Source organism: Melospiza melodia, chromosome 14 (genome assembly GCF_035770615.1).
Source record: "Melospiza melodia melodia isolate bMelMel2 chromosome 14, bMelMel2.pri, whole genome shotgun sequence".
Lineage (NCBI taxonomy): Eukaryota > Metazoa > Chordata > Aves > Passeriformes > Passerellidae > Melospiza > Melospiza melodia.
This window is the reverse complement of record NC_086207.1, coordinates 7,079,686-7,092,702: the sequence shown is the minus strand read 5'-3', so window position 1 is coordinate 7,092,702 and position 13,017 is coordinate 7,079,686. Positions and strand designations below refer to the sequence as shown.

General features: G+C 40.7%; 1 protein-coding gene across 12 annotated transcripts in view; it reads left to right on the top strand.

The window, feature by feature from the left end:
- TENM2 (teneurin transmembrane protein 2) overlaps nt 1-13,017 on the top strand; it is a 615,620-nt gene that overhangs the window by 564,665 nt on the left and 37,938 nt on the right. For all 12 annotated transcript variants that reach the window (XM_063168605.1, XM_063168602.1, XM_063168601.1 and 9 more), the window contains 2 exons: nt 6,992-7,202; nt 11,795-11,914. In XM_063168605.1, the coding sequence (XP_063024675.1) occupies nt 6,992-7,202; nt 11,795-11,914 (331 nt within the window). The remainder of the gene's footprint in view (nt 1-6,991; nt 7,203-11,794; nt 11,915-13,017) is intronic.

Here is a 13,017-nt window from a genome sequence, read left to right as displayed (position 1 = left end):
ACTGGTTGGGTTTGGTTTTGCTTTTGCCTTTTTTTTTTTTTCCATTTCTCTGTAAGGACAAAACCTAACTGAAAAGTGAGGGGATTCTGGCATAGCCTCACTTTTAACATCTCTCGAAATTGGAAAGTGCTTCTGTTTTCCAAACCATGTTTGGATTACATAATTTGCTCACTGTGGCTGCTTCTAAAGCTAATTTCTTCCCTTAATCAGTCCCTCAGTAATCTAATCATTATTAAGCATCTTTTGGAGGGATTAGAAATAGCTTTATTTTAAGACCTGTAATTGTGATTACAATATATAATCCCCCTAATAGACACGTATAACCTATTTAATTCACCATGGCTTTATTTTAGGAAATTAGGCATTACTGATGGTATTTTGAGGAATGGGAGAGGATATGCTACTTTTTACATTCCTATTTCTTTGGGCATATTGCACAAGGAAATCACTACTGTGGCTGTTTATACCCATCATTTTGAAATAACTATTTTATAATAATTTGCTTGTTCTTAAATAGAAAAATGTTTTTAGTCTCCCTAAATTACTTCAGTTTAACTAAATTTCACCTTAGACTTTGCAGCACTTCCAGCTGCATGAGACAATGGGATACACAGCAAAACTCAGATGTCTTTCCTAAATTATAGTTTCACTAAATGTTGGATGCAGTTGATATCCATCACATTTAGGAATGTTTGTCCTGAATGTCTTGAGATAATTTGGGAAAGAGATTTAAGAATCCTGTCCTCTGCAGAGGCAGCTTTGGCACAAGCCCATATTGCCCACTGGGGCTGCTCCTTCTAGGCTTTTCTCCTCCTTCTTTCTCTCTTCTCCCCCTTTTGCATCTGTTCAAATTTACTCATTTTTGTAGTTTTTATTGGCAAGAGAGTTAAATTATGTAGTCTCAGATAAAGAAAAACAGGAAATAAGCAAAGTTTTGCTAAATTTGTTTAGTATTTGATCAGGATGAAGAGGGCAGGTGCAGGCAGGTTAAAAAGAAATAAATTTTTTAAAAAGCTCAAATGCAGTCACTGCTTCTATCACTTCCCAGATCACATTTCTCCTCACAATGTAATTATCTGGACTAAAATTGGTAGGAGAAGGAAAGGAAGCAACCCCTAGCAGTATAGAATACTAAGCCAAACAGAAATGAGGAATTTCTTATTTGTTATGCAAAGTAGCACATTCTTTTTAAAATACATTTTAATTTCTTTTCCGCTTGGCTTTCCAAAGAGAGATGTGCATCTCTCAGAAGGCACATTTTGCCCTTCAATTTGTTACTCTATATCTTTAACCCCACCAGGAAGTACAGTTGGTGGTAATTCTGTTTGGCACAATACATTAAAAATAATGAATTAGAGAAAGCCAACTAGCTGCTCCAGCATGAAATCTCTTCAATTCACAAGAAAAATGCATTTCTAGTGAAGTTCACTGTCAGGACAGTGCACTTGACTGATTGAAAGGCTGTTTATTTGAGTTGTCTTAGAAAACTCATCTCTGAAATTAGACAGAAGGAAAATAGAAAGAAAAGAGAAGTGTCTTCCTGCAATAAACATTTAGAAAAAAATTGCTTTTAGAAAATTACAAATCCTGTGACTTGATACTGCATCAGGCTCGTGACATTTAAGATAATACAAGTATTTCACAGCACAAAAGCAAATCATGTAATTTAGCTTGCCTCAACAAGCATTGCCTCAGCAGGGGTCTCTAATTCAGCACAGACAAAAGATTTTATGAAGTTCTCAATATAAATACCCAGAATACTCTTGGCACAGAAAATACCTTTCCCAGAACCTGTGCAATAGTCAGTTGTGGAACATTAAATGCAATCAGGAGCTGAAATCTGTAGTGGATGGGGGCCAGAGTGAGTCACGTAGGCTCAGGTATAAAATCTGTATCAAAAGTAGGCACTCAAATTTTGACAAGAGCTAATGAGTGTGCTTGTATGTGATTGTGTTACAGCTCCATGTCAGTCTCTGCTCACCTTCACACTTATCCCTGTCCCCCTTGGGATGTGGTCTGCAGTGCCTCACTGCAGGGAAAACAAGGAGCTCAGAGCCTGCAAATTCCATGGTTTGGAAAGGCTCCAGCACCCCTGTAGGTGTCCATGTACACTGGAGCTGGGCAAACATTGTTTTTCAAGGTTCATTTTTTTTAGTGCAGCCCTTTGGGTCAGCCTGGCTGTGAGCAAGGAGTGGTTTGGACTTAGGACATCAGTTCTCCAGAGGTTCTGAGGGACCCCCAGGCTGGAGCTCCCCCTGCAGTGGGTTCCTGCAGTGCTGCTCTCAGGAATGAGGCTTTTCCTCATGCCAGAACTCAGCAGCACAGGGATCCCGAGTGGGCCAGGGAAGTGGGGTGGGTGCTTCACCACTCATCCTCCAGGGTACTTTAAAACATCATTGGGAAAATTTTGGGGTATTCAAAGGCACAGCCAATCTCCAGGTTCATTCTACCTTAGCACGGTTTGGGATTTACAATCCAGCTTGTCTTGAAAGGCAGTTTGGGTTACAAAAATACTCTGTTATGCTCACAGTTAGATACAAAAGCCAGTGTTATAATCAATGTCCTGATGGTTTACAGGGAGTCTTTACAGGGCTGGAGCAGGAATAGAAGCATTCCCTTTCTTGTGAGCACCAGAAACTTCTGAGGAATTATTTTGAATGATACATGCCAACATAGATAACAGTAATTAGATCAAGCTACAAAAGTGTGAAAAATTGGGTTAAATATTAGATAAACTTCCTGGTAATAAGATATCCTGGGCTGTGGCATAGCCTGCCTGTGGAAGCAGTTTTGCATGCAGTTTTAGAGCTCAATTAATATATTTCTGTGTTGGCAGAGAAGGCCTACTCTTTTGATAATCTGATAGAGAATCTCTAATTCTTTCACCTTGGGTATATTAATACTGCACATAATTAAAATCGGTTCATGATAAATTAACTAATTTGCCCTTAGAGTGATCAAAGACCCTTTTGCCCTCAGGGTTTGTAGTAGCTGCTGTTCCCCCCCGCTCCCCACCTCCATTTTAATCATCAGTCTGAAATGTTTATTGGAAAAAGAAAAATTTCCAGGAATTAGGCTCTGAAAGTCCCCAGCTCCTGCAGCTAGTGCAGTGTAAGGATGCCCTCTGCTGAGCGTGGGCTCAGGAGTTTTGGGTTGGAAGCAGAATTGTCCCTTGCTGGGTACAGAAAGCATTGGCTGAGCAAGCTGGATGTCAGGTCAAGGTTCACTCATTCTGGTGTGCATAGTGAATTGAACCCAAAGCACAACCTGCAGGTATTGGAGGAAGTGTGGAAACTGTAGATAATTTACTCAATAGCTCAAGCATCAGCTTTCTGCAGGAATATGTAGCACCTTTCTTCTTCTACAATCCAGTAACCTGGACATGGTGAGAAATATATTCAGTGATGCTGGAACACTGGTGCTGACAGGTTCTAAACACATTAGAACAGTAATGTGGTAAAAAATATCACTGTTCCTCCTCAGAGCTTTCTTAGTCCTTCTAATGATGGTCAAGAGGAACACAATACTAAGGCAGTCATAAATATGACATGCATGAGTAGGTTGATCTACTTTCAAGTATTTCTTTGAAGTTTTCTCTGTGCTGTGTAGTGAATTCTGCCAAAAAACTTGTGGAACAGTTCAGAGAAAGTTGAGAATTGTGTGGATCCATTAACCAAGTGAACTCTTCAAGAGGGATACCATGTCACTTGCTTCATTTCTGAAAAGATTGGAGAATTCAGAAATACCGCGAACAGCAATGGAGAGCTAATGCTGTGCTGCCAGTTTAAATCAGATCAAAATTTCCTATTTCGTTCACCTCAGTTAAGGCCAAGTCAGGACTTGTGTTGGTCTCGAATTGTTGGAGGAGTTTCAGCACCATCTCAGCTCCCTCTCCAGCCTCCTCCCTTTAGCATGCAGAGTATCAGAGAGGTCACTGCCCACTTGAAACTCAGCTGTGTGTGCCATGAAAAGCAGCAATATTTTGGTGAGGCAAGTGGTGAGGGTTTGTCGTTGAATTAACCATATAAATAATTCAGCATACCTGAGGAAATTTGGAGGATGACAAGCTCAGAAATATATATTAAAACCCACAGTACTGAATTCTAATTAAAATTTATGTTAATAGCAGAATTTTTTTTTACAGAAGGTACTTTGTTTTCTAACTCTAGTTTTAATCAGCTGAGTCTAATGCAAATTAATGATTCTGTAACAATTTACTTCATATATAATGGTACAATTTGGCTGGGAAAATGGGCTGAGAGAAACCTCATGAAGTGCAAGGTCCTGCACCTGAGGAAGAATCCCAGGCACAAATGTCACTTGTGTCACGTTGTCCAGTGACTGAGCAGTGGAGCAGGGTGCCCAGTGAGGCTGTGGAGTTTCCATCCTAGAAGACATTTCAAAAGCTGTGTGGGCAACCTGGGCATCCAGTATCTGGTAGCCTTGCTTGAGCAGGGGCAGAGCTGATCACCTCCAGAGGTCCTTGCCAATCTCAGCCATTCTGAAATAATAGTCCAGATAGCAAATTAGGCAAACATGGCCTAAAAGCAGATATATTCTGACAGTAACCACTACTCTTTGATGCATGGAGGCAGAGATTTCAGAGCAGCAGAGTCAATAAGAGCAGCAGCTGTGGATGTGAGCAGCACAGGGGTGTGTAAGCCCTTGATACCCAGCAGCAGTGCCCAGGGCCTGGCTGTGTGTGCTGAGCAGACCCAGAGCTCACTCTGCTGTTGCAACAAGCTGGATCAGCTAGTTCACATGAGGTGAAAATATCCTAAATCCTGAAGCTTGCCATCTGAGGATAAATTACTACAGGGAAATAGAGCCATATAAGTAATAATGTTAGAAAAAGTAAATTGTGTTAAGCTCTATGCCTGTCTTTTCTAAATATTGTTTTAAGATGCATCTGAGAGCATCTGAGTCTGACTTCACAGAACTGCAGCAAATCCTTCTTACATGGAAGGAATCACAGGCAGGTTTTTCCCTGCTGTTGAGTGGAGATGTTTGCAGCCTCCCAGGTCCTGAACTGGCAATTCAGAGCAGTTTGATTGCCTGCTTGATTGTTTGTGAGATAACGGTGAGATTGGCAGTGGCAGGGTAATTTACTGAAGATTGCAATGTCAGACAATATCCAAGGGGGCTCGTGAGCATAAAGATGTGATTCACATGACTGACAGGAGCCTGAGGGATTGATATGCCCATTCCAAGTTCAGGGTGTCATCACAAGTGTTTGGCTACAGCATCCCATAATCAGCTGCATGATGAGGTCATTACAGGCAGAACTTCTGCTCACCTCTAATAACAGCTATGCCAAAATATGATGCAGCTCAATAGGTAAATGTAAATTTGTCAGAGGGAGTAATTTATATCCTGTGGTTTGCCTCTGTTATTTCTAGTGTGTTGATAGGGTTTCCTTGCTTGGTGGTCATCTGAGAACCGGGTGGACTTAACAGTGGGCAAAGCTCAGTTCAGAGTTGTAGAGGTCTCACAGAATGGGGGAGAAGCTGAGGAATTCTCAGAAATAGGAAAACTGCCTTGAGTTATACCCTGAAGCTAATGATGTCCTCAGAATGATTATATCAAGTGGGGAGAAAATTAGATGTAACAAAACAGAAAGATCCCGCAGCCTTGTTGGAGAGAATTTTAAGATGAATGGAGCTCTTAATGTGAAGAGGCGAGTGACCTTAAAGCAACATATAGCTCTCACAACAAGGTAGTTTGTCTGACTTAAATCTCCTTAGAGGCCTGAATGAAACATTGTCAGCATAACTTGGCAGTTTTGTTTTTAAATCAGGTCAGGCACAGTCATTTCAGGCACACAAAATGGGTTGGATATAAAAGGCTAATTGTAAAATAAGAAAGTTTTTTGTAGTTTTAGATTGTTTTTTTTCGTTTAGGTTGTTGTTTTTCCAGTTATCTCTGTGCTGGTCTGTTGTGCACTTGAAAATCCTGAAAATGCATGAATCATGATCTTAACCTGAGGTACTTTTGTCTGCTTCCATACTGGAATGCTCTCTCTTTTGTGTGATTTTCAGTGTATATCCAGGCCATATTTGCATTCAAAAATCAGATTGATACACCTTGGGAAGTGTTACAGACATAAGTAGGTAGCAGATTGAACTCCTGATTCTTGACAGAGTAGGTGAACAAATGTTTGTAGATTGTTAGAGATGATAATATTTCAAAGCAAATGGTTAATAATTTCTAAATTATAGTAGAACTCCATTGAGAGAACATATTTCAGTTAAATAATAATACCAAATGAAGAGATGATGATAGAATTGTTACTGCATGTGCTAAAAATTGTTATTTATCTAAATATACAGATTGATCTCTCCCTTGACTCCCTTTTAATTTCTGGTGTTAAAATTCTCTTTTTTTCTTAAAAATGCATCTTAAAAAATATTAATGATAGATAACAATCTGTAATATGATGACTGAACCCACCAATTTTGTGACTGCTATTCCTTGTCCAAGCATGCACACAAGCTGTGAGCCAGGTATCCATGGGAGGTGCAAGCTCCAGCAGCCCTTCCCTGGGAACTGCCAAAATGGCTACAGTGTCATTTGTGTTTTACTTTGATAATGATAGCTTTGTCATCTCCATCTCCTCTCAGCTCCTCAAATGGAACAAATAAAATCAAACAGCATAATTCTCAAGACAGGAAAAAAAAAATCAGCCAAACAAGCAAATAACTTAAACAGAAATCCTTTATTGTTTCCACTTCCCTTTGCCTAATTTCAGTCCTTGACAGATTTATTGAGATTCATCCTCATCTAACCCTGATTTACATTAACTGTAGTGGTTTTTAAGGAATGTGCTCAAAGCCTCATCCTCATGGCACTGCTGGCTGATTTACCAGGTTTGGGGCATGGGGATGCTATGAAGACTGAACTTTAACCGTTTTTCCCAGTGCCTTAAGATTTCCTTGGGTATTACTGCTCCACAGCTCCGTGCTGGATCTCAGTGGTGCCTGTTACCTTTCAGATGGCCTGGTGGACTGCCTGGACCCTGACTGCTGCCTGCAGGCCACCTGCCAGAACAGCCTGCTGTGCCGGGGCTCGCGGGACCCGCTGGACATCATCCAGCAGAGCCACGGCGCCGCGCCCGCCGTCCGCTCCTTCTACGACCGCATCAAGCTGCTCGTGGGGAAGGACAGCACCCACATCATCCCTGGGGAGAACCCCTTCAACAGCAGGTGAGAAAGCCCCTCCAACTGCAGGTGAGATTGCCCCTCCAACTGCAGGTGAGATTGCCCCTCCAACAGCAGGTGAGAAATCCCCTTCAACTGCAGGGAGCAGCTGGGAACGTGACACGGGTCGTGGTTTGAATGGACAGGTGTCTGCTAAGGAAGGCAGGAGCCTCCCCTGAAATGGAAAATTCAAACCCCTTCCCTCTGAATTGTTATAAATTTGAAATTAAAAGGCTCTCAGGCAAAGATATAGGAATAGGAATAACAGTTCTTTACTAGGAAAACTAAAAATACAGATGTAATAGTACAAACAACAAAAAAAGTACTTCCAGAGTGAGAGCAGGAGCTGCCCCCTGTGTGTCAGGGGGTGTCCCAGCCCCATCCCGTGGGGGCTCAGCCCTCCTGCAGTGCCAGCTGTGGCTCTGCTGCAGCAGGGATCCTGCACAAGGGGGGAGTTTTCCTCTGCAGCTCCAGGGCTGCTGCAGATGGGCCTGGGCTCCCTCTGGCCATGCAGGGCAGCAGAAAGCTGCTCCTCTGGCAGTGCAGGGGGCAAAGGCTGCTGTGCTGTGCCAGGCTCAGATTGGATCCAGGCAGGAATGCTTGGCTCCTCCCCTGGGCGGAGCATCTGCCCATGGGATGCTGGGATTGGATCAGCCCTGCAGGGACACTCAGTGGCCATGGACAGCAGAGATCTCCTGCAGGGAGGATTGGCTGTGGGAGAGAGAAAGAAAAAACTGCCCCATGAACAGGAGATAACTGCCCCACCTCTAACAGATGGCAATAGAATACACACCCCCATTTTCAACCTAAGTCATACCAGATCTGTGCATTGCATGGGAAAATTTGTGCCAGTGATTCTGTTTGGGGTTTAACAGGAGCTGCTGCTTGCAGGTGCTTCATCTCAGGCATTGATCACACTGAGGCAGTTTATGATGTGGCCTCTATTTTATAACAGAGTTTTATTAGCATTTCAGCAGTCTGGCAACGCCCAGAAGAAGGTTTCTTCCACTGAGTAGGAGCTTCTGAGGTTTATATTTTATGAAGACTGCAGTCTAGAGGAAGGGAAAACACTAACTAGTTCCAGTTCATTTATAACGTAGTGCCATTAGCACAAATTTCAATAATGGAATAACATTTCAAATAATTTTAAAAATCCATTGATTTATGGAGTTTTATTATTTATTCCTTACATTAAACCATTTTACTTGTAGCATTGATCCACCTGACTGGGCTTTCTTTTTCTTCTTGTTTTTTTATTTTTCTATGCGTGTTTTCTAAGACTATTAATTATATATTTGCAATGAATCTAAAAGCCAGCACATCATTAATTAATATTTGATGCTATTGTATGCTTATAAGAAGATTGGTGTTTATCAATATTATATAAATAGGTCTCCATGGAAAGATGCTAAGAAATTGATGAGTATATTATTTGTGTTCATATCACCAAAGTTAAAACTGAAGAAAGAGCTTCATTTAAGATAACACCCAAAGGATTGCACTTCATTACAGGAATTTTTCTCAGTCAGGATCCCATTACAGGCTTAGTGGGTGATGTAGAGCATGTCCCTAAATATTTGTCTGTGAAAAGAGGATCATAATGTTTCTGGATATACCAGGCAGGTCCCCATTGTACTCACCCCTGAGCTGTGCAAAATCATTTCCATATTCCATTAGGAAACTCCTGTTGGATCCTACTCTATGGAATATAGATTTTATGCTATTCTATAAAATACTCCATGCATACACATGTGGAGTTGTTAAAAAAAATAGAAAAAAAAATTGTTCTACTTTCACCTTTTTTAAATCCTGGAAGTGTTTAAGGCCAGGTTGGACAGGGATTGGAGCAGCCTGATCTATTGGAAAATGACCCTGGCCATGGCAGGAGGTTGGAACAAAATGATCTTTAAAGTCCCTTCAAACCCATTCTATGGTTCTATGAATTAGTGCTCTAAACTAAACAGGAGCTGAGCAGTTCAGTCCTGAGGCTCCATTAAAAAAAAAGAACTCTTTAGAAACTTTAGTTTTGGGGGTTTTTTTTAATGTTCCTCATGGTAGGACTCTTAGTTCTGTTTTACTCATCTGAGCTACACTGGAGATTTTAACACATCTTTGCAAATGACCTATTAATGATGTTAAAATTGGCCTTCACCTCTAAGGTTTGAAGGTACTTCTGATAATTCTATGGCTCAGCTGCTATTTTTGGTACCAATTTTAGGCAAATCTAATGTATAGTGTCAAATTGTAAGTTTTAGAACTGATGGGTTTGTCTTTTAAGAGTGCCACAAAGTTGAAATCCCAACTTTTCCATATACTGAAGCTGCCATTGTCTCAAAAAGTAGCTCCTGTGTTTGTAAGCTGTTTACTGAGCTCAGTCTGTCATTCCATTGAAAGACATGAAAAAGTGAGACAAAATAATGGTTTGGGGTTTTTTTTCCAGTCTTAGTTTACGAAAAAGGGTTATTTCCTACTATAAAGGAAAAAATAACATAAGTTATTGATTGCTAAAATAGGTAAATCTCAATTATTATTTTCTGTGCAAAAACAAGATTAAATGATGTTTCCAGGGGAAAAAAAAAAGCTGTGTTTGTACACATTTAAATTCCTTGGTAAAAAAAATATATATATAATTCTTGTATCAGTTCAGTTTTTCTGTTACACTTTTAAAAGATTACCAAAGAAAGGTGATTGTATGTGTGACTATTAGTCAAAACATTGCTTCTTATAAGTCCATATTTTAGCTACATTTTAGCTTATTCTAATATCTATTTTGTTCCTTATTTAAAATTTTAGAAATAAAAAGGAATATTATCGACCAAAATATTTTATTCAAATTATTTCCTAAAATACTAAAATTGAAGGTAGAAAAAATTAAGTCATGGGCATTATTAGTTTTCTTCTGCCATCTGACAATTTCTTTCTAAATCTACTTTCTGCGCAGTTTCCCTAGAGAAGCTTAAGTGACTTTTTTTCCTGCATCTGTTTCTGTGTGTTTGTCACATAAAATAATTCAAGCAAAATGAATAATGCCAAGACAATTATCTTGGTCCAATGTGTTCCCAAGCAGATTTTTCTCAACAGGTTTCAATTTCTATTAAATCCCATATTCTGTTACAAAATGTTGATTTAGCAAATTAAAAATTGACCTGACGGGTCAAGAAGCACTTGAAAGTCCTAAAAGAAAAGTAACAGAAATGGCTCGTTTTTATTAATTAGATTTTTTAAATGTAGTATTGAAGAAAATATCGCACCCTGTTTGGAATAAAAATATGAGGAAATAGCATTTAAATAGCCAATATAATACAGTTAGAAATGTACCTCCCAGCCCCTGCACATCTCAGAGTGGGCAGAATAGAGCTGCAAACCATTCTTGGTAGCGCTGATGGAAGGAGCTGTGCTGTGCCAGGGGCCCATTGTCAGTGTCCAGCCCAGCCAAGCTCAGCCCAGGGTAGTCCCCTTGCCCAGCTCAGACATGGCTGGCTCAGGGTGCTGTGCCTGGAGCCTGCTGAGCTCTGCGAGCAGCCCAGTCCTGCTGGAAGGGCTCCTCATCCCCCTTGTGTCAGCAGAGCAGAGCTGGAGGCTCGTGCTGGAGGCACAGACTGGTGAATATATAAATCTTTTCACCCGTGACTACAGCAAAGTGCAGTTTTACAATCCCTGAGATTATGGGTTAAGAGCAGTTCACTCTGCCTGTTTTCACCTTCTCCAGTTTTCACATTTCCAGTATAGCAATGGAAGCCGTCACAAAGAGCTTTTCCTTTTCCATTGCCCTTTTACCAAACAGTTTCTCCCTCCCCAATCTGCCTCTTTCAGGGCTCGGGAGGATGGAAGGGAAAGGAGCCAGGGGCTGGGAACTCCTCTCCAGCTGGGAGCAGCAGCACTTTGTGCCTGCTGTGCACTTAGCAGCAGCAGAGCACTTGCCAAAGAAAAAATCTGACTGTGCCTCTTAGAGGAATAGCTCATCTTCATCTCCCTTAGGTTAAACAAAGCTGCTTATCCTGCTGGCCAAAGAAATGCTTTGTCTTGCCTGTGTGTAAAGCTGGACTTTAAACCAAATCCTCCTTTTGGCAAAGTGCAAGCAAGGGTTCCAAACCAGGCTGGAGTGCAGTGTACAGGTATCAGTCACTCCCTGAGATGAGGGAATTTCAACCTTGATGTGGAGAATTGGTGATAAAAAACAGAGATGTGGCATTGCTCCATGTTTGTCAAGTGTGTCAGGCACCCACAGGAGTGGTACTGTGCCCTGCAGGGAGGTTTTGGAGTTTCAGTGGCTGCAGGGGCACAGCTTCGGTCTGGCTGAATGGGAGGGACCTTTGTACCCTGCAAAGCCTTGTTAGACAATGAGGCAAACCCTTGTTAGGCAAGAAGAGCACTGACTGCCATTCTGTGTGCACTTCTCACTGCATAAACAAGCATTTTCTTGATTTAGGTGTATAGAGGGAGCTGGGCAATATTGTGGTCCCTCAGTATTTTAAAAACCTTTGGAGTAAACTGTATTTAGAATAAATGCGGTACAGGTGTTCCACTACTTCACTTATAAATGACATAACCTCCCTTTGTAGTTAGCTTTACTACCTTTAATTCTCTTTCTTTTCCAGTCTTGTGTCTCTCATAAGAGGCCAAGTGGTGACTACAGATGGGACTCCCCTAGTTGGGGTCAACGTGTCGTTTGTCAAGTATCCAAAGTACGGCTACACCATCACTCGCCAGGATGGCACGTGAGTGTCCCTGCTCCCTGAGCCCCTGGGTGCTCTGCAGTGTCTTTGCTGATTAACAGATGGTGTGATCTAATGGAGCCATGTGGCACCAGGCATTGCCTTCCTCCCAGGGCAAAGAGCTATTAAGTAAACACAAAAGTAATTTTTCACACAGCGTTTTGAATACTAACTGCATGTAAATACGGACAGGCTGACTTTGATAATGACGTGTTAGCAGGCACACTCCTTTCAAATAAATTGCTCTGTATCTATGAAAACATTTGTGGGCTACAGCAATATCCAGCTGAGACTGGATAGCTAAAGAAAACTAAAGAAATATTTTATTTTAAAATGCAGAGCAGGCTAACACTTCTAGGAAAGAAAGAAAGAAAGCATCATTATAGAATAGTATATTTTGTTAAAATTTCCCTTCTGTTTCTCTTTGCTTTTGAAGAGACACTCAATTTGGGTTTCTTCAGGGTAGAATGTAATCAAAAGATTCTAATTGAATATATTTAGACAATTTCCTGCTGTGCAAAAAAGTGCTTTTCCCCCCTTGTATCAGCTTATTTGAAATGCACACAAATTCAGATAAACAAAAGTCATTGTGTCATGGTTTATCTGGTTTACTGGCGGTGGTAACTAAAACAGTTTATCTGACACAGGCATTGTAAACATTTGCCATTTTATCTTGGTCTTGCATAAAAACAATGGAATTGATATAATTAATACAAGTCAACTGAACTATAGGGAGTATTGAAGTTCCATACTTTCCAGAATATTAATCTGTTATAATAAAAGTAAAATATTGATTTCAGTAGTTTAAAATTGAAGTAAATGGTGAGCTGAACTATATTTAAATCTGCATAGATTATTGATGTCATTGAGTAATTTGTTATGTTGCCAGCATTTACATAAAACAAATGATACCTGTTTCTCTTGTCAGAACAACCTGGAAGCATTTCTCATTTAAGCCAGGTTTGAAATGCCTGCGCAGCTCCACATTACTGCTGTGATTGTGTAGGGAGTTAGAATTTAGGAAATTAGGTTGAAACACCTAATTTCTCTCAAAAATGATAGATCAGTTATCTTGGGGACAGGAACTCTTACTTGTAGAACGCTTC